Source organism: Anguilla rostrata, chromosome 6, assembly GCF_018555375.3.
Source record: "Anguilla rostrata isolate EN2019 chromosome 6, ASM1855537v3, whole genome shotgun sequence".
NCBI classification, from domain to species: domain Eukaryota; kingdom Metazoa; phylum Chordata; class Actinopteri; order Anguilliformes; family Anguillidae; genus Anguilla; species Anguilla rostrata.
Window position 1 is genome coordinate 931,413 of NC_057938.1, and position 21,191 is coordinate 952,603.

A 21,191-nucleotide genomic window follows, 5' to 3' on the forward strand; every position below is an offset into this window, starting at 1 on the left:
TTGACCCTTGGCCTGTAGTCCAAGGCGCTGATCCCCCTGCAATCGGAGGCCAATCCGGAGACCAAGCAGAGGGTGCTCACCAACTACATGTTCCCGCAGCAGCCCCGTCGGGACGAGGGTGGGTGCCCCCCCATGCCCCCCCCCCAGGGGAATCCACACAGCACACGCACACTGCTGCTGCTCATTTGCTGTGTATTATCCTTTCTGTTTGTAAATTTACAGTGTGTTGACACCTCTGTGAAATGCAAATTAAATGCATGACTTTACTTCCTTCCACCTTCCACAGATTACCAGTCAGACAGTGACAGCTTTAACCCTGCCCTGTGGGAGGAGCAACGGCAGCAGCGAATGACAGTGGCTTTTGACTTTGAGGAGAAGGATGAGGAGGAGAATGCTGGGAAAGTTAAGGTACCCGTCCTGCTATGTTGACCCAAATGCCGGCACACCTGAGGAAACAGACACAGAAGACAGGAGTGATTTTACAGAGCCTCGCTGCGTGGGCAGCATCGCACATCAGCATTCACCCTTTTTAGAGCTGGTTCTTTACAGTCTTTTTTTCAGTATTCTAAGTTCTAGAATTCCATTGCTTTCAATTACCAGTAGTGATTGTTAGTATCAGCATTTGAATGTTCAGTTAAGAGAATTCTAATCACATATTTCTGATCTTACACCTCAAAGGGCTAAACTCGAAATCAAGAGATGTTCCCCAAATTCTCTGGTCCATACGCCTGCAAATGTGTAATAAACACAGTAACCTCTGCTGTGCTAATGTCTCCACACATGTAATAACTGCCTTCCTCCCAGGTGGAGATAAACCTGAAGCGATACCCTACGCCGTACCCGGAGGACCTGAAGAACATGGTGAAGTCCATACAGAACACGGTGGGCAAAGACGGCAGCCACGCCCTCAGCCCTGATAAAGACGCCGCCCAAACAGGCATGGAGCTTCACGGCATGGACCAGTACGAGCACAAGTGGCCGACCGCAACCGTGACCGCGGCTGCAACCGGGCCCAAGGAGGCAAACGCAAAGGTACTGGCAGCAGATTCTAAAGCCTCACCAAATATCCAGCTCCTGTGTTTCTTTAGCCCTCTCTGGTCTGCTTTGTAACTGCAGGAGAGAGGAGTTACCTGTGATGTATTACAGTACAGAATGTTGCACTTGGTCACTCACATTTTCAAGAGATGCATCCAGTTGAAATGTTTGGGCTTCAGTGGTAGGGAGGTGGAATTTTCAATGTTAAGAAGAGCTGAGTGTCTGCTGTGTCTGTGGAGTCTGTGATAAAGCCAGCCAGCCAATCACAGCTTCCAGCAACACTGGAGCCGGGCAGGGGATTGAATAGGTCAGCATTGATGCGCTCTGATCCGAACCTGTTTTCAGTCATGAGGGGAGGGGGTGACCAGTTGTGTGCTCTGTTGCCAGGCAACTGATAGAGAGGCTAAAGAATTCCAGAAGACCATGAGGTTGGAGCCAGGCCAGCGGCATTCTGTGGAGAAGGAGGGAGGAGCAGAGGGCTCAGAGGTAGGTGTGATGCAGTGAGGTATAACAGTTGGGTGTCATGTAATGCAGTGACATGTAATTCCATGAGGTAGAGGGCCACAGTTCCATCAGCCTGCACCACTGACATTATGGAGAGGCAATTAGGTTTAGTGTGAAGGTTCCACATTACTGCATTATTTAGAAGGTATCCCATTGTGAAACAGGAGGCACTATGTAGGTCTCTCCACAGTGTGCTGGTCTCTCCTCAGTGTGCTAGTCTCTCCACAGGACTCCCGATGTGGTTCCCCGAATGACATCCGCATTTCTGACATGAGACCTACTCTGGTGGAGCCCCCCATCTACAAGCCAAAGGCCATCGTCCTGGGAAAAAACAAAAAAGGTGAAAAAAAAATATGTTCAGATTTCAGACCAAACTTTGCTTGAGGCCTAGTTATGGGCCTCAAGCAAAGTTTGACCCATATTCCTGGAATCATGTGACACTTTATTCCTGAGGTCATCCAACCTGTTTACCTGCAGTCATGTGATGCTTTATTCCTGTGGTCATGTGATGCGTTATTCCTGCAGTCATGTGACTCTTTATACTTGTAATCCTGTAACCCCATGTTCCTGTAGTCACGTGAGCTCTTCTTGTAGTTATAAGACCTGTGGCAATCTGACCTGTATTCCTGGAGTCATGTGACCCTTTTTTCCTGTGGTCATGTGATGCTTTATTCCTGTGGTCATGTGACGCTTTATTCCTGTGGTCATGTGACTCTTTATTCCTGTGGTCATGTGACGTTTTATTCCTGTGGTCGTGTGACACTTTATTCCTGTGGTCGTGCGACTCTTTATTCCTGCGGTCATGAGACCTGTTTTCCTGCGGTCATGTGACCCTGGGATGTGTTGCATTCACAGAGTCAGCAGAGGAGTCAGACGCTGATAAAGCGCAGTGCCTGAACACCAGTGGCTCCTCGGCTCCGTCCTCAGAGTACTCCCCCTCTCAGGCCTCCACCATCTCCTCCAACCCCCCAGGGTCCCGCCCTGCCCCGCCCACCACCACTCAAGAGGCCACACCCACAACGCACTGGGCCAGCAGGTAGGCAGTCCCGCCCCTCACTGCAGCACTCACGCGCACACACACCCACACTTTTACACATACACGCACACACATTCTCTTCATGTAGTGTGCATGTTCTGATAGCCATGTGATGTCACTACTCACCAGGTTTGGTCCAGCCCTGCCCCTGCTCTGCCAGAGGGAGACCCCACCCCCTGGCTCCCTACAGCCCCGCCCCCTCAGTGACACATTCGACCGCTGGAACGTCCCACCACACTATGACAACACGGCCTTCGTGAGCGAGGACTCTCCTTCGGCCCTGCCCCCTGCCAGCAGCTCCCGGCCCCCCAGCGCCTCCGGCCCCCACCGCAGGCCTCTCCTCCGGCAGGAGCGCATCATGGGGCTTCCCCTGGATCTGGAGGGGTCACCCCACTTGCCCCGCGCCCGCCCCACATCCCAAGTGCCTCCCCCACCCCCCTCCCGCTGGCACAATTGGACCAGGACCCCCAGTCCTCTGGAGGATCGCACGGCATTCCCCTCCAAACCGGACTCCGCCCTTACTCCCAGCTCCGCCCCACAACCTGAGCGTGACTCCACCCAGCTGCCGGGCTCTTCTCCCTCTGCAGCAGACCCCTGGGGACCCCAGGATCTGCAAAATGCAGAAAGGGCACAGGGCCCCTCCTATCCCCCGGAGGGCGCTCTTGTCCTCAGCAAGAGCACAGAGAGGCTCCAGGAAGGCCGAGGAGACCCCAAGACCAAGTTCAAAAAGTCCCAGAGCATTGATGAGATAGACGCCGCTCCCACCGTGTACAGCATTCCCCTCGCCGATGCCCAGGATGGCAACCTCCCCCAGCCCCAGCCAATCCCCCGTAGCCAGTCCGCCCCTATGCTAGACGACGACACTTTGGGGGAGGCCCAGCCACAGGGTGGGGCACTTCCGCAGGGGGGCTACCAAACTGCGGCCGCTCCGCCCTTCCTGTGTTCACCAGAGGGTGTGGCCCAGGTGGGCAGAACCCCACCCAGAGGAGGGCAGAGAGGGTACCTACCTGGCGAGCCACTGCTCTCCCCAGTAGGCCTGGGAATGGGTGTGGCCCACCAGGGCCCCACCCCCAGGTCAAGGCCGGGCCTCCTGCGCCGGGCGGACTCGCTGGTAAGCTCGGCTGAGTTGGCTGTGTTCCGGCGGGCGATGGAGGCCCAGCAGCCGCAGCTAGCCGATCGCAGCAGTCGGCTGCTCTACCGGAACCTTCCGGAACAACAACAGCAGCAGCAGGGCGCACCCGCTCCAGCGCCTGATTCCCACTACCCCCGCCGGGATACCCGCTATGTTGGGCAAGAGCCCAAAAAAGCACCCCCCGCTGCTCCCCCGGGTTACCCCACCAAGAGCCTGCCCCAGCGCCGCCCCATGTCGGCTCGAAGCTTCAGCACTGAGGGGTACGGGGGGTCCCAGGCGCGCCCCATTTCGGCCCGCCCATCTATGGCCGCTCTGCTGGAGAAGGGTCCCGTCGACCACACCCTCAGTCCCTGCCTAGAACGTAGCGGGGAGACCGAACTGCACCTGCGCTCCGACGTGCTGTCCCCACACCTGCGCTCCGACGTGCTGTCCCCACACCTGCGCTCCGATGTGCTGTCGTCACACCTCCGCTCTGATGTGTTGTCGCCACACCTCCGCTCTGATGTGCTGTCGCCACACCTACGTTCTGACCTGCTGTCGCCACACCTGCGCTCCGATGTGCTGTCCTCACACCTGCGCTCTGATGTGCTGTCGCCACACCTAAGGCCTGATGCTCTCTCCTCTCACCTAAGGCCCGATGCTCTCTCCTCTCACCTAAGGCCTGATGTTCTTTCCGCTCATCTAAGGCCTGATGCTCTCTCTGCTCACCTGAGACCTGACGCTCTTTCTGCTCACCTGAGACCTGATGCTCTCTCCTCTCGTATGCCTACAGACTGGAGACAGCAGGTGCTAAGGCATATTGAAGCCAAACGTCTGGACAGGGTAAGTGGGAGGAGCCACAGTAATACACTGGGGGGGGCGGGCTTTAATGAGATACAATTAGCGTTTGTGATGGGGGATGGGCTGGGTGGTTCTTGGCCTGGTACATACTATGATTGAATGAATCAGCACAGAGGACAGTAAGAACACAGCTCCTGTGTGTGTGTGTGTGTGTGTGTGTGTGTGTGTGCAGTGTGGAGCTCATGAATACAGTCTCCCTCGTATTTCACAGAAGCATATCTCTATGTGCTTCATTAGCCAGCCATCCACAGATTCTGCACGGTTCTCACATTGACAGTTCCAGTCCTATTGTTAAGACACTTCTGTGTTCACAGAGTGTTTGTGGTAGCTTTGTCTTCATTACTTCAATGGAAAAAAGTACCTAATTTAAAATTCTAAAGCATGCCTCTTAAGCCATTGTTCATTTAAAGAATGTTCATCTAAATTAACTTGACCATTGCCCTCCTTGCAAGTATTTCAGGGATTTGTAAATACTGTTCTCGAGGGTTTTGTCCAAGGAGTACCATCGTGAAGCTCACTTGTCTATGAATGGCAAGATAGTGCAGGTTTACAGCTATGTCTTCATGATATTCCAACACTGTGACAATGTTGTCAGAAGGTTAAAGTGGTCTCCGCAAGGTTACTAACGTTATTATCTAGTTAGCTTAATACGTACATGTATAAACATTGTAACTAGCTAGCTCGCTAAGAAATTGATTTAATTGGTCTGCTGTAAACGAACGTTATACGTAGCTATGTGCTAACGTTAGACTAGCTAACTTTCGTTACGATGCGTACTTTTCATAATGTGTTATGCGTTAGATTTGTTGGCGATAATATCAGAAACATTATATATATAATAAACATATCTAGCTAGCTGGTCTATTAGCAAGATACTTACAACGAAGTTGAATCAGGTTTCCATACAGAAACTATCTCGTAAGCTATACAGCCGTTAAATGTTTTGTCCGTTAGTATTTAAACCTCCGTCGCGAGACGGTTGTGCCGGGATAGCTATAGCGACACCGGTTTATACCAAGCGGGAGTGCTCAGATAGTAAATTGAGTTTGCAAAAGACAGTGACGGCGGAGAGATATTCGCTTTGTATGTTAACTGGCTAGCGACTATTAAGACTTTTTAAGCTTTTGAAAAGGTCGGCGTATATCTTTTTGAAAGCTGTATCGTTTATAAAGTGTAATAGTACAACTTAGCAAAGCACAAGAATAACAGGTATACGAGAGTGAGGTAGTGAAATGTAGTATCACTAACTCAGTTCGGTCTCCAAAATCCGTAGGTTAATAAAGATCAGAGAGATTTTGGTTCTATTTGGTTCTGACGGCAGTAAGACTTTAATTAAATGGTGTGTGAACGACTTTCTGCAACGGGATTTGAAAACAGTCAGCAGTCTGCCGAATCAACCATATTCAAATATGAGTTCCAGCTGGTACATTGCACTGTTACAGTATTTATGTTAACAACAATTTTACCACTACTAAATGTAGCTTTACTGCTTGAGGTACCACATTGCTACACTGTCATTGTTGGGTGCCTCAGTTGTGTTCGAGTAAGTATGAATGAGTGACGAAACGACGTGCGTTCTGTGTGTTGTGCCAGTGACTGTTATACATCCTGTAGGCCACACGCAGGAGAGCCAGTGACTATTTTACTCCCTACAGGCCACTGTACTATAGGAAAGAGCTAGTACCTGTCGGAGGAGACGTCTCTGAGTGAAGCTGACCCTTGTGTACCTGGGCAGCTGAGGTATTATTGGGAGGTAATCACACAATGACAGGATGAGGCCTCACACCTTTTATGGCGTCACTGTGACTAAAAACGGCAATGTCCCACACACCTGGCCTAGATTTGTAGTGAATGCCTTTTCTGACTGAGCCCCTGGAGAGTTCAATGAAAGGATTTTGCCGTCTTGGAGCTGGCCTACTTGAAAAGGAGTTAAACCCACAGTCACTGTGGCCCCCCAGGACTGGAGTTAAACCCGCAGATGCTGCGGCCCTCCTGGTCCTGAATTTAAGATCCCCGCTCTGAGCTCTGTCTGCCCCCTCTCTTTCCCGCTCTGCAGGGCTCTCTCTTAGAAAAGGAGCAGGAGGACTTGTCTCCCATGAGCCAGTGGGGTTCGTACGCTCTTGGCAGGAGAGATGTCCCGCCAGAAAGTCTCATCCGAAAGGTGGGTGGGGTCACAGAGCACACGGGGGTGGACACAGTGCACAGTGTGTTTGTGTGTGTGTGTGAGTGTGTGCACGCGCGTCTGTGTATGTGTGTGTGTGTGAGCTTGGCAGTGGTACCTGAGATGTGTGTTTCTTGCTCTGTGCAGACGGGTGGTCTCCCGCACACCCAAGCGATGATGATGTCATCAGGGGCGGGGCAGAGTATGCCATATGAGGGTGTGGTCAGTGAGGTCCCCTTCCAGCAGTATCAGCCCCCCATGCCCACGGCCCCTCCCACCAGCTCCCGCCCCCAGAGCGCCCGCTGCCCCCCTCAAACCAAAGGACCCAAGAACAGGGATGGGTACCAGGAGCAGGTGAGACACTACCTACACGCACAGGCACACCCCTTCCCCACACACACTGTACATACACACGCACACACACACACACATACAGTACACACCCACCAAGTCCACCCACAAGGAAAGGTAGTAGCAATAGGTGTTTTTCTTTCGTACAGTGTCCCCCGTCATGTGCTGATTTGTTAAATTATTGTGTTATCCGGACAAGATTGTAATGTTTTGTGCACGAATCAGGATTCACTGCTGAGTCACTGTATCACGCGTGCCTAGTGGACAACCTGGACTCGGCCGGAGTTCATGCCCATATGTGCCTCCCCCCCCCTTTTCCTTATCGATCTCTGGCTCCGATTTGTACAAAATGGCGGTGCTCAAAAACTGCACTTGCGCGGTTTCAAAACCCTTTTCCCCAAGTCCATGGAGAGTCAAAGGGTGACGTCACAGTGACTTGGTCCATATTTTTTCTACAGTCTATGCTTTGATCCCAGTGCTGGCTGTGTGTCCTACTGCATAACTCTGACAGGGGTGTGTGTGTGTATGTTTGTGGGTGTGCCGGTGGAGTCTTTCACCAGTGTGTGTGTACCTGTGGGGTCTGACAGGTGTGTGTGCACCTGTGGGGTCTCTGACCAGTGTGTGTGTTACCTGTGGGGTCTGACAGGTGTGTGTGTACCTGTGCAGTCTCTGACCAGTGTGTGTGTTACCTGTCCTCTCACAGGTGTGTGTGTTTCTGTCCTCTCACAGGTGTGTGTGTACCTCTACAGTCTCTGAAAGGTGTGTGTGTTACCTGTTCTCTCACAGGTGTGTGTGTTACCTGTCCTCTCACAGGTGTGTGTCTACCTCTGCGGTCTCTGACAGGTGTGTGTGTGTCACCTGTCTTCTCACAGGTGTGTGTGCGGATAGAGAAGAGCCCAGGTCTTGGTGGTCTTGGATTCAGTATCTCAGGAGGAATAACTGGACAGGGAAACCCTTTCAGACCTTCAGACATGGTACGACTGCAGCTCTCTCTCTCTCTCTCTCTCTCTCTCTCTCTCACTCTTCTCTCTCACTTTCCCTATCACACGCCCTCTCCCTCTCTCCCTCTCTTTCTCTTTCTTTACCTGTCTCTATCTCTCTCTCTGTCACCCTCCCTCTCTTTCTCTCCCTTTCTCTATCTCCATCTCTCTCTCTATCACACTCTCCCCCTCTTTCTCTCTCTTTATGTCTCTCTCTAGTCATTATTTGAGCATTAGCTCATGATTGATGCTCGCGCTGTCCTAGAGATTCGAGTGAAGGACAGTCTATGATCTAGCTGCTCCTAACCAATTCACTTTGACCTGTAGGGTATCTTTGTCACTAGGTCACCCTGATGGTCTAGCTCCCCTCTGCAGCCAGACAATCTAAGGTATCCCTTGTCACTAGGAGGTACAGCAACTGATGAGGTCCGACTGGCACTACCCCACTGCATGCAAACTGGACCCTGCATACTGCATGCTAACTGGACCCTGCATACGCATGCAAACTGGACCCTGCATACTGCATGCTAACTGGACCCTGCATACTGCATGCTAAATGGCCCCTGCATACTGCATGCAAACCGGACCTTGCATACTGCATGCAAACTGTACCCTGCGTAGAGCATGCAGTCTGTACCCTGCGCAGAGAATGCGGTCTGTACCCTGCACAGAGCATGCGGTCTGTACCCTGCTTAGCGCATGCAGTCTGTACCCTGCGCAGAGCATGCGGTCTGTACCCTGCGTAGCGCATGCAGTCTGTACCCTGCGCAGAGCATGCGGTCTGTACCCTGCGTAGCGCATGCAGTCTGTACCCTACGCAGAGCATGCGGTCTGTACCTCGTAGCTCGTGTACTGCAGCATGCAGTCTGTACCGCTAGCGCAGAGGAGCAAGCTGGTCTGTACCCGCGTAGCGCATGCTTGTACTACGCAGATGCAGTCGTACTGCATAGCAATCGTCTGTACCCTGCACAGAGCATGCGGTCTATACCCTACGCAGAGCATGCGGTCTGTACCCCGCGTAGAGCATGTGGTCTGTACCCTGCACAGAGCATGCGGTCTGTACCCTGCGCAGAGCATGAAGTCTGTACGCTGCGTAGAGCATGTGGTCTGTACCCTGCGTGATGAGGCATGTGAGATGTGTTTAATGTGATGAGGAGGGATGTGGGATGCGTTTGGTATAATGATGGAGGGGTGAAGGGGTATCTCAGTCGAATTGTGATGACGTTTGTGTTTTTTGGTGGAGAATGCGATGTTTTTATTATTCATTGGAAGTATTTCAGTTGGTGTTTCTGTGCAGGAGCATCAAAAGTAATGTTTTTCTGTCTCTCTCTCTCTCTCTCACACATACACACACTCGCACACTCATTCTTCCTCTCACACACGCACATGCTCTCTCTTTCTCTCACACTCACACTCACCACATACCACACACCACACACCACACACAACACATACCACACACCACACACCACACACCACACCCACACACACCACACACACCACACACCACACACACACACACACCACACACACACACACACACACACATAACACACACACACACACACCTCACTCTGCATTGCAGGCCAACGGACACAGTTTTATAAACCTGGAGCACACAACTGCTGTGTGTCTGCTGAAGAGCTTTCACAACCCTGTGGAGCTGCTTATCTCCAGGGAGGGGCGGGCCTGATCATTTACCCATAAGCCCCTCTGAGTGAACGCTGGCATATCTCACCCAACGCATTTTACCAACAGGACAGTAACCTTTACCAATTGCTGGTTCAATGGTAAACCCTAGTGCCAAATCTACTGGAGGATGCATCTCACACCATCAGGTGTACATAAAGGGTTCAGGCCTGATGGTGAGGGTGTGAGGGGGTGCAAATATTTATTATGTTTTTGATTTTTTATTGTTTCTGTGTGTGTGTGTGTGTGTGTGTGTGTGTGTGCGTGTGCGCGTGTGTGTGTGTGCGTGAGTGTGCACGTGTGTGCGTGAGTGTGTGTGTGTGTGTGCGTGCGTGTGTGTGTGTGTGCGCGTGCGCGCGTATGTGTGCGCGTGCGTGTACGTGCGTCAGCGTGTTTGTACATGTGTAATCTTTCTTCGTTTTTATGACGTATTACGTTTCCTTGTTTAATGGCGTAGTTTTCCGATTCGATTTGAAAGACTGAAAGCACACATGCTCTGTAGGCTTCGCCGTCACTGTGGACACTGCCTCCATCCTGCATTCGCCTCCATCAGCATTTAAAAGGAACCCGAATGGACGTTCAGCACAAGGCCAGGCTGACACCGAGAAGAATGTGCTATTTGCTATTTTCCTAAATGATTCAATGTACTTTTATTGATTGTTCATGTCCCTGACCTGCAAACTCTCCAGACACCAATTCAAAGGCGTTTTTGAAGATACCAGTTCAGATAAGAGTGGCCCTCGGATGCATCTGAATGCGATGCCATGCTACCTGTTCAGTGTGTCCTGATGTTGCTCTACAGGCCTCATGCTTCTAGGCCCCGTGTCTCGTCACACCTTGTCACACGTCTCACGCCTGAAACGGTGAAGAGACATGTTCCAGGCTGGGAGGGGCTGCTGCAGTCTGGTGAAACCATGGAAACATGGCGGTACAGTATGTTGATGTTTCCTCAACTTAGTCACAGAGGAAGAGGTTTGTGCCACAGAATCAAAGATCAAGGAAACTTTTAGATTAAAGCTAAGTTGTGTCAAAACTAAAAATAATAATAATTCATGTTTTCACTCATTTTCTGGTAAATCTGAAAAGTGTTCTTTTTGCCACAAAGACAGGTCATTATAAAGACAACTGGTGCCATAGTCCTATTGACATGTTTAGCCTATATTACAAACCCTGGAAAGGTTACTTTACTTTATATCAGAACAAATGTAGTTTTTTAATGACATTTTTAAGTAAAACAAATCACTCAAAGCCTACTACTCTGTGGAAGGACTTTGACAAATTTGTGCCTAGCTGTTTAAAGTTTGTACTGTCTTTGCTGAGATTGTGAAATTTTATGTGGTAAATTATTTTTAAAAAATGAAGGGAAACTATTTAGGCCTGGAAAAGAACAGCTCTATCCGACCTGTATAATACAAAATATTACTGCAGTAATTGTGAAATTGTGTTATACAGATATATGTATATGAACATCAGAATTATCATTTTTATGCATTTAGAATAAAGCTAAATAAAAGATACCAATAAGTGGTACTTCCCAGTCGACTTGCAGTACTGATGTAAATAATTTTAAATTGAAACACATTTAGAACATTGACATAGTGAATTTATCCTACGCTTCTGCAGACTTACTGGACTCAAAAGCTAATTTTTGTGCAAAAAAATACTATTTTAATGGACACAGGAATGAAAATCTAAAGCAAAACGCGGTACAGCAGGGTGATAGAGCCGTTTTAGGCTTTGGACGTGTGATTTTGCACAATATGTTTAGGAATAATGTGACAAGTAATAAAAATGTTATTTGATTGTTAAAATACTTTTGTCATATCTGTGTGTGCACCAGTTAGTTAATTTTCTGTACCTTAATTACCTTCATTGAGTGCTTCAAAGTGCTATGGCAACACATGTGCACAGTGTGTCTAAATAATAGAAGAATCAATGTTTTCTTAAGTTTGGTCTGTTGAATAAGTTGGATAGAGTGTGGAGCAAGAATTTTCCAGCGTTGCCCACGATCAGTTGATGATCAGAGAGGGGAGAATTTTCCGATTCTTTCGTGTTCATTTTCAGCGAAATACTCTATATTCAACTGGAAGCAGACCAAGGCGCTGCCTTTGTTGTTAAAGGTCTGTCAAAACAAGCTGATTAACGTTTTGAAAAATAAGTGTATTTGCAAAGCGTTTTTTTCATGGATTTAATACATATTTCAAAGTTGTATGTTTTATTCAAGCACTCATCAAGAATAACGGAATCAGTTCGCGAATGACTTCACCTCCGGGCGGAGCGCTTTGGGGTGGTTGTGGGCGTGTACCTAGTCTATGGACAGCAGCAATGACGTCAGACCTCTTCACACCGCAGCGCTTCTTCACTGCGCATGTGCACCGGCGGATTCGCATGCGCGACGACGCCGTGCTGTTGTGGTTTCAAAGCGGCAGATCGCGTTTGTGAGTTTGGTTTCAGCTTTCAATATCGAAAGCTTTTGGATACCCTCCACATAACCCTGTCCAGTCCAAGTGAACCGTAACGGCGCCTGTTTTATCCTTATTTTATTTCGAGTGTGTTTAAGAGAAAGTGCAAAATGAACTGCACTACGAACGTAATTCAAGTGACAAACGTCTCTCCCAGCACCACATCCGAACAGATGAGAACGCTGTTCGGCTTTCTTGGCAAAATTGAGGAACTCCGATTATTTCCGCCTGAGTAAGTAGCGGGTAAAACTCGTAAAAACGTGATTAATTTAAATTGGCGTATAATATCAACAGGCCGGTCTATCTGAATGAGCTGTTCTTAGCCACCGAGCGAACGAGTGAGGCCTAGTCTAAACAGATTTAAACCGCCTTGGTTACGTTAACGTTGTTTAGGCCCCGTTTGCGCTGCTGCCGCACGGCGACCAAGCCGTCTGCACGTCGCCTAGTGCTAACGCTACCAGATGTCGGCTACAAGTCGTTTCGTCCACTAGCTGTTAACAAGGTAACATTAGCCAGCTACGTAGCTAGCCAGTCAGTCCCGTTTGTTTATTAATATAGAATAAAACGTGTATAACCAGCTGCAGTAATTCCGTAGCGTAATGATGGTATTGCAAAGTTCACTAGCTAACTAACGTCAGCTTAAGTTACTTCTTAGCTGGCGGTGCGCTTTAACGAGTTCGCCAGAGTATGATGGATTGTATATTAAAATTAACCATTCGTCAGGTCGCTAATGTTACTGTAACAACAGGACGTAGTCGTAAATAGCGGGGATTGTATCCGTGAGTGAGGGGGACAGGCATTGGCGCTGAGTGGTAACTATAGCAACAGCAGATCTGATTATTCCGATTAGGTATCGCGAAAAGATAAAATCTCGTTGACATCCGGTCAGATAAATCAATTTGAAACGGGAACGGTTTTGACATTTCCCGTAAGACTGAACTTCTGGCTTGGTGTGGGAAACGTGTGTTTGGAGCAGCACTTATCTGTGCTTATAATGAAAGTCATGTTGTCAGTTGCTGTCCGTGCTTCTTTGGCATTTGGGTAGAAAGCCTTGTATTTTTTTTTGTTTCTTGCGCAACCAATCTGTGTTTTCTTTCAGTGACTCTCCCTTGCCCGTGACCTCACGTGTGTGTTTTGTAAAGTTCCTTGAATCTGACTCGGTCGGCGTGTCCCAGCATCTTACCAACACAGTCTTCGTGGACAGAGCCCTCATAGTCGTCCCTTTTGCTGAAGGTTGGTGCTTTTAACTTGAAGTGTGTTTGAATTTCAGTTTTTTTTTGTGCTGCCGCCCATGCCCCCCCTCCCTCCACCCCATTTGATAAACACAATGACACATAAGAACAGTTTATAAGTGACCTTGAAACAGTCCCTTGGTGTACTGCTGGCAAATTTAGTTTTCTGAGAGAATCCTTTTGGTTGTGTCCTTCCTCCTCTGGTGTAACTGGGAGATGAGGCTGGGGTAAAGATCTCTGTAGTGGGGTAAAGCCTGTGTCCTCTGCAGTGACAGGGGACGCATTTACCGGCAGGCCTGCTAAAAGGCCTGCCCCCCTCCACCCTGTACGCCTTTACCTATGTCACAAGGGCTGCTGGAAGTCTGGGCCGTTTGGAGAGAGAGAGAGCGAGCGAGGAATTGACGGCGACGTCCTTGAGTGAGTGAGCGAGCGGGACGGAGGGAGGGAGGGAGGGAGAAAGGGAGGGGTGGATGTCCTGTGTAACTAACCTTGCTTTTCTCCCCGATCAGGTGACGCTCTATTAAACTTCTCTGTTATCTGTGTGTGTGATTTTTGTAGTGGAGAAGGCATAAGCAGAGCCGTGGTGCCTGAAAAGGGTCCCCTCGCCTGCAGGGCGGACTGTAGGCAATTACAAAAGAGACCAGCGAGCGTTCAAGCCTCTCTGTCCCCCTGGTGTTCTCTTGTCTCTCTTTCTCTCCCTCTCTCTCTCTCTCCGCCCCTGATGGGCTTTTGAAATGGAAATGGCAAAACTTAGCAGGTGATAGTTTTAAAAGTTTTGTAGTGTAAAGTGGGGTTTGTTTTTCCAAAGCGGGAATGCTGACGTCGACTGTAATTCTCTGCGACTGTGTCTTGTTTGCTGTGTTTTCAGATGTTTTAATGCACTCGTGGTGGGAGAGTACATGTGAAAGGACTGGCTTACCCGTCTGTTTTCAGGCAGAACGTGCGGTTTGGGCTTCACAGCGAACACAGTCCACGCTAAGATGCACATGTAGAACTGGGAGGAGGGTTCTGTACAGGACTGAACTTTAGTTCTCTTTTCCACTGAGTGACTCTCATGTTTTAGCCACGCCCACCTTGGACCTAAGGCTCCTGATGCATTTACTTCATTGGCTGACATGGCCCTACTTATGACATTGTATTTTAATTGGCTGACACTTTTATCTAAAGCAGCACTACTGTAAGTGTATACCATGAACTAGTTCTAGTTCACAGAGTAAAGCTGTAACTGTCAGTGAAAGTGTAGCTAGAAGTTTGGTGTGATTACGATGGTTTCATGTGCAGCATGAAAGAGCTAGAAGATCAGAATGCAGGTGTTAAGTGAAAGAGGTAGAAGATCAGAATGCAGGTGTTAAGCAAAAGAGCTAGAAGATCAGAATGCAGGTGTTAAGTGAAAGTGCTAAGGCCCATATGTCAGTGATTTGGTCTTATTAACGGGAAGTACTGATTTTCAGACCCCAGGTGCCTCGGCCTGAGAGGGAGTTTGGGTTTGTCACATCCAGGGCTCTTCCTCTCCAGCAGCTGGTTCAGCAATGAAGTCCAGTGCTGTAATAAAAACCCCCAATGCAGCTTGGGTCCGAAAATCACTATTTTCTGAGTAAATAGGAGAAATGATACCGTGTGTACGCACACGCGCACACACACACACACACACACACGCACACACAAGCTAGGCTAGCAGGTGTGGCACTTCTGTACTGAGTGAAATGCCTTTATTGACCCTGCTCCACCTGAGAGGGGAGAGGAGGGCCCCCACTGCCCTTTTAACGCTGGTTTTCCCTTTTTTTTGTTGTTGTGTTTTCCAGTTCTTCTTTTTCCTGGTTCAGCCCGGCCTGTAATAGCCAGCCCCCCCCACAGCTGGACATGCCAGCCAGCCCTTTAGCCTCCTGCAGCTAATCCTGTTTCTCCAGCGTGGGGTTTTTTACCTGTCTGTGTGTCTGTGTAAGGACTGGCGGCGCACTGTGGCGGGGGAGTGTGTGCGCCTCTCCGCGGGACGTCCTGTGAAGATGGGGCGCCCTCCGCAGTCTCTCTCTCTCTCTCTCTCTTATCTGCTGTAGGGCAGGGCTTTTGCTGGACTGTAAGGTGGCTTTCACATGCTCTTTGTTTGGGGGATGATTTTTTTCCCCCCCGAACCCGAGTTCATTGGTCCTCTAAATTCAGGATTTGATCGATGTAAAAGCTGTAGCTCAAACTCGAGTGTGCGCCAGTTTGTATGAAGTGGGGCCTGAGGAGGGCGGCCGTCTGCAGTGATGTGCTGTAATACCCGGCCGTGTGACGGACCTGCAGGGGGCGCTAGCGGGTCTGTCCGGATAGTTGTGAAAACGTCGGCAACATCACCGCCATTTTTCAGGCCGAATTGGTGGGGGGCGTCCGTGACAAACACACTTGGCGTTCAGACTCCAGCAAACAAAGTATGTGTGAAAGTGGCCTGGCTCAAAGTGTTCTGGGATTTGTAGTTCTCTAAAAGAGATGGGAGCGGAGGCCTGGCCTCCCCTGTCAGGTGTCAGGTAAGGAGGACCCCCTGTGGGTGAATGGCCACACCAGCAAAAGCCCTGAGAGAGCATTGCTTTTCATTTATATGTGCTGTGAGTGAGCGAGAGCGCATGTTTGAGCACGCGTGTGAACAAGTGTGAGTTTGGCAGTGGGACAGAGACAAAGAAAGAGTGTGTGCGTGCGTGTGTGTGTATGTGTGTGCGCGCGCGTGCGTGTGTGCGTGCTTCTTGGTAAGTTAAGCAGTTCATAGTGAAAGTGTCTCTTGCTGTTGACCCCCGCCAATCATGAACTCTTGTGTTTGTGTATCTCGCTCTCTCCGTGTGCTTCAGCCGAGCGGCCGCCGCGACTCGCTCGCTCGTAACACAGCTAATGAGAGTGGCGTGGGCCCCGGAGAGCCTGCAGTGCTAGCTAGCACTTCGGCTCATGACTTAAAAAACAAGGACAGGTGATGCAACCTTGGCAGTGTTCCCCACAGTGGTGTTAATTGTGACCGTTATATTGTTTCTGTTCCTTTCTCTCTCTGTGGATTTCTCTCTGTGTTTTCTGAGTAGAGAGGGACCACCGTTGCTCATTTCTCAGACGTGGAAGGGCAGGGAGCAGTGTTGTCAGTAGTGCTGACGTATTTGAGTGTGTGTAGGGTTGAGGAGCAGCGATGAGGGGAGCGGTGTGTGTTAGCGGTGTGTGTTAGCGGCGCTGGCCTCACGCTGCTCTCTGCTTTGTCCACAGGCGTCATCCCCGACGAGGCCAAGGCGCTCTCTCTCCTCGCCCCCGCCAACGCCGTCGCTGGCCTACTGCCGGGCGGGGGCCTGCTGCCCACGCCTAACCCTCTGGCCTCGGTACGTACACACACACACACACGTGCACGCACGCACGCACGCTCTCACACGCACACGTAAGCACACATACACACACATGCATGCACACACATACATACACACACACACACACATACCTATACATACACATACACACACTCACTCACACATACATATACACACCACACACACATCGTACACACACACGCACTGTTAATATTCCAAACTGTCGCAGTCTGCACATTAAATTGCCATTTAGCAGAGTTTGCATAACTTTTTTTTTTACATTGTGTTATTTTACATTACATACAGCTGTGTGTGTATATGTATATATATATATATAAAACCAGCTCCTGACTGCCGCCCGTCAATGTTCACACAGCAGTTGCCTGAAGGCGGGTTCCAAAATGATTGTAGCGTATACCGCTACAGCCTGTTTTAAAGGGAGATTAATTCTGATTGGCCCAAGTCTGCTTTGAGATGTTCTCTGATTGGCCCGAGTCACCACTCTACAGTAAGGTGTTGACTGATTGGTTCTGCAGATGGGGGGCATGCCACTAGCTGCTCTGGGGGGGCCCAATCTGGATCCTGCTCTTGCAGCTTTGGGTATGCCGGGATCCAACATGAACTCTCAGGTGTGTGAAACTACCTGTTCCTCTCTCCATGTGGGTGGGCTGTGATTGGATGAGACCATTGCTGAGCTGTGATTGGATGAGACCATGGCTGAGCTGTGATTGTCTAAGGCTGTGATTGGATGAGACTGTGGGTGAGCTGTGAGTTGATGAGACTCGATGAGCTGTGATTGGACAGTGTGCATCCTCCTCTGATTAAACTCCCTCCCCTCTCAGTCTCTGGCTGCTGACCAGCTCTTGAAGTTCATGACCTCTGTGGACCCAAAGTGAGTAAAACTGCAAAACATCAGTACAGCCTTAGCTCTGTGTGTGTGTGTGTGTGTGTGGGGGGGGTGCTGTGTTATCACTGCTTAGCGGTGTGTGTGTGTGTGTGTGTGTGTTGTTAACTGGCTTAGCGCTGTGTGTTGTTATTGGGCGGTACCTGCTTGTGGGTTGTGTGTGTGTGTGTTAAAACTGTGCTTAGCGCTGTGTGTGTGTGTGTGTATATATGTGGGGCTGTGTTATCACTGCTTAGCGCTGTGTGTGTGTGTGTGTGTGTGTGTGTGTGTGTGTATATATATATATGTGGGGCTGTGTTATCACTGCTTAGCGCTGTGTGTGTGTGTGTGTGGCTGTTACAGCTGTAGAGTGACTGTGTCCCTGCGTGTGTTCTGAACACTGCGCAGGTTGAATCATGTGACCTCAGGCCTGAACCTCAATCCTGGGTTGAAGGCGGACGCCTCCAATAAGGAGATCGAGGAGGCCATGAAGCGTGTGAGAGAGGCCCAGTCCCTCATCTCTGCTGCCATTGAGCCTGGGAGTGAGTCTTCACCCGTGCACTCTAACTGCTCCCCTGTGCGCTCTCTAACTCTGCTCCCCTGTGCGCTCTCTAACTCTGCTCCCCTGTGCACTCTCTAACTCTGCTCCCCTGTGCACTCTGTGCTCCCCTGTGCACTCTCTAACTCTGCTCCCCTGTGCACTCTAACTTGCTCCCCTGTGCACTCTCTAACCCTGCTCCCCTGTGCACTCTCTAACTCTGCTCCCCCGTGCACTCTCTAACTCTGCTCCCCTGTGCACTCTGTGCTCCCCTGTGCATCTCTAAGGCGGACCCCCATAGTGGACTCTGAACTGTGCGCTCCTCTGTGCACTTTCTGTGCTCCCGTGCACTTTCTAACTATGCTCCCCTGTGCACTCTCTCTAACTGTGCTCCCCTGTGCACTCTCTAACTTGCTCCCCTGTGCACTATAACTGTGCTCGCCTGTGCACTCTGACTGTGCTTGTCTGTGCCCCTCGCTCTCTACTCTGTAGGTTTTCCCTGTGCTGTAGGCCTGTGTTGAATGTGCTTATTTTCCTGTTGCTGCTGCAGATAAGAAAGACTCTAAGAGGAAGCGATCACGCTCGCGCTCACGGTCGCGGTCCCGCCGCCGACGGTCCCGGTCTCGCTCCAGACACAGGTACAGTCTTCCGGCCTGTGCTGTGGATCTGGGAGAACGCAGGCTGGCCTGTGCTGTGGATCTGGGAGAACGCAGGCTGGCCTGTGCTTTCCGCTGAAGCGTGTCTCTGCTCACCCTGTCGTGGCTCATACGGCTCACACAGACGTGAGTTGGAGGGAGACGCCCAGTGGGCACGCTGGTTTAACGGCGTTTATCTTGCTGTGCAGGCGCTCGCGTTCACGCTCGCGGTCCAGACGACGGTCGAAGAGCCCCCGCAGGAGGCGGTCCCGCTCCAAAGAGAGGGGTCGAGGGTCAGACAGCAAGTCCAGGTGAGTCTGCCACGCAGGTCAGTGAGTCCGAGCCGCTGGGAGCTGGAGGGCACAGCTTCATCCTCACCCTCCTCTTCCTCCTCCGCAGGGACAGAAAGAAGGAGGAAAAAGAAAAGAAGCGTTCCAGAACTCCGCCCAAGAGCTACAGCGCCACCCGCAGGTCACGTAGCATAAGCAGGTACACACGCAAACACACACACACGTTTATTGATGCATGTCTGTTGCACGTTGTGGTGTTATGAATGCTTGTCTCCTGCAGGAGGCGCAGGAGGAGTCGCACTGCCAGCAGGTCTCCCAGGAGGAAGCCGTCCAGGTCGCCGTCCCCGAGGAGGTGAGTCTAGGGGCGTGGCCAAGCAGCGGGCGGGTGGGCGTGGCCAAGCATCACAGGTTTTGTGTGTTCCAATCAGGTGGCCATGCTAACACTGAAGGCTCAGTGCAAATGCCATTGGACAGAAACATGCAGGTTTCTAACATTGGAAGGCCAGTGTGGGGAAGGCATGCCCACGCTTTAGTTCTGTCGGCAAAACACACTGTGCGCTGCAGGTGATCCCTGACCTTTGGGCCCTGTCTGTTCCAGGCACAAAAAGGAGAAAAAGAAGGAGAGAGAGAGGGAGAAGGACCGTGAGCGCAACAGAGAGGAGGAGCGAGAACACCCCACCAGCAAGAAGAAGAACAAAGACAAGGACAGGGAGAGAGAGAGGGAAAGGGAGAGGGAGAGGAAGTCTGACGAGAAGAGCGAAAAGGTGCGTGTCGTTTCAGGGTGGAAGCTGAAATTTGGGCTTTGTGTACGTGACGGGGGAGAGTTTCCTGTGCATTGAGCGATGATTACAGTCAGTCATACTTAAAGCAGGTCATAAACTGACGTTTAAAAACGTGTGATTCTCCCCCCCCCCAACAGCGCTCAAAATCCAGCCAGCTGCAGGCTGAGACACACAAAGCCGAAGTCAATCAGGTATGCAAGCCCCGCCCCCTCTTCCACCTCCTTCATCACAGTGTCCCTCTGCAGTCCTATTGCACCCTAATGCAGTCTTACTCCCTGAAAACAGTGCACTGTGAACAGCAGGTTTGGGGTTCGTTTTATTTCAGTCCGTCATTTCACTAATTAAATTGGCACTTGAATTCCCATAGAGCATGATGGGAATATTTTTGCCCGCAAATTGATTTTGATTAATTTCCTTAACGGAAATGGAATTGACCCAAAACACAGGTGGGCAGAAACATGGTGATGTGTGGTAATATTTTCAGAATCCCCTTGCCAATATTCCGTGTGTGTGTGCGTGTGTGTGTGCGTGCGTGCACGTGTGTGTGTGCTGTGTTTGTGTGTTCCTTGTGCAGGTGACTAGAGACTATGATGAGGAGGAGCAGGGCTACGACAGCGAGAAGGAGAGGGAGGAGAAGAGAGACTCGGACTCCGCCCCCTCACCCCCGCCCCCTCCCCCTCCCGCTGAGAAGGGCTCCGGTGAGAATGTGAAGGGGTCGAAGGTCAATGGCGATGACCACCACGAGGAAGACATGGACATGAGCGACTGACCCCAAGTCCCTGGGGGTGTGCCTCTCGGCTGACCCTCGCACTCTCCCTCCTGGGGGAGGCGTGTCCCCTGCCCGGCCCTGCCCCTCTGTGGGTGTGTCCTGGGGATTGTCCACGCCCAGTCCTCCAGCTTTTATATGGGTTTTTCCTTTAGATTTTTGTTGTTTTTGTTTTTTAAATGAGCAGCAGGACTGTTGGCCTGTTGGTTCCCCAGCAGCAGGCGGAGAGCCTGTGGGCTGAGCCTCCCGTCTTAACCCCGGAGCCCAGCAAGCTAACCCCGCCCCAACCCTCCCCCCCCCGGCCCGGCCACAGCCCCGCCCATCCCCCGGCCCCCTCGGCCCGGCCGCAGCCCTCCTCCCCCCCCATTTCGGGAGAGACCTGTGCGCTGTACGCCTGTGAGATTCCAGCTCCCCTCCCTTTCTTTCTTCACTCTCGTATTTGTAAATGAACAAAGTGAAATAAAGGTTAGGACGTGACGGCGAGGTTCTTAACACACTGGGCCTCAGAGTGCAGTTCTGTGGGGCGTGTTAGTCTGGTCTGGGGAGGAGGGGTGTGGCTTGTGA

At 50.8% G+C, this 21,191-nt stretch overlaps 2 protein-coding genes across 2 annotated transcripts in view; both read left to right on the plus strand.

Moving 5' to 3' along the window:
* LOC135257914 (leucine-rich repeat-containing protein 7-like) overlaps nt 1-8,393 on the plus strand; it is a 29,231-nt gene extending 20,838 nt beyond the window's left edge. Inside the window, exons 14-24 of the mRNA XM_064341130.1 lie at nt 19-118; nt 287-408; nt 805-1,032; nt 1,423-1,521; nt 1,768-1,879; nt 2,395-2,575; nt 2,705-4,529; nt 6,604-6,708; nt 6,856-7,062; nt 7,932-8,033; nt 8,367-8,393. Of these exons, the coding sequence (XP_064197200.1) occupies nt 19-118; nt 287-408; nt 805-1,032; nt 1,423-1,521; nt 1,768-1,879; nt 2,395-2,575; nt 2,705-4,529; nt 6,604-6,708; nt 6,856-7,062; nt 7,932-8,033; nt 8,367-8,393 (3,108 nt within the window). The remainder of the gene's footprint in view (nt 1-18; nt 119-286; nt 409-804; nt 1,033-1,422; nt 1,522-1,767; nt 1,880-2,394; nt 2,576-2,704; nt 4,530-6,603; nt 6,709-6,855; nt 7,063-7,931; nt 8,034-8,366) is intronic.
* Nucleotides 8,394-12,092: 3,699 nt separating this feature from the next.
* LOC135257809 (serine/arginine-rich splicing factor 11-like) lies at nt 12,093-21,123 on the plus strand. Its single transcript, XM_064340958.1, has 13 exons — nt 12,093-12,422; nt 13,290-13,423; nt 16,639-16,748; nt 17,270-17,362; nt 17,576-17,625; nt 18,025-18,158; nt 18,705-18,792; nt 18,999-19,100; nt 19,189-19,278; nt 19,360-19,431; nt 19,678-19,843; nt 19,999-20,052; nt 20,436-21,123. The coding sequence occupies exons 1-13, from the start codon at nt 12,301-12,303 to the stop codon at nt 20,628-20,630; spliced, it is 1,410 nt and encodes a 469-aa protein (XP_064197028.1). The 5' UTR covers nt 12,093-12,300; the 3' UTR covers nt 20,631-21,123.
* The last annotated feature ends 68 nt before the right edge of the window (nt 21,124-21,191 follow it).

What these genes read in the sequence shown, in the direction of transcription:
- LOC135257809 (XM_064340958.1), top strand. Translation starts at nt 12,301, where the DNA reads ATGAACTGCACTACGAACGTAATTCAAGTGACAAACGTCTCTCCCAGC. An exon ending in AGTCGTCCCTTTTGCTGAAG is followed by an intron (nt 13,424 to 16,638) that starts GTTGGTGCTTTT and finishes CTTTGTCCACAG; the next exon opens with GCGTCATCCCCGACGAGGCC. An exon ending in CGGTCTCGCTCCAGACACAG is followed by an intron (nt 18,793 to 18,998) that starts GTACAGTCTTCC and finishes CTTGCTGTGCAG; the next exon opens with GCGCTCGCGTTCACGCTCGC.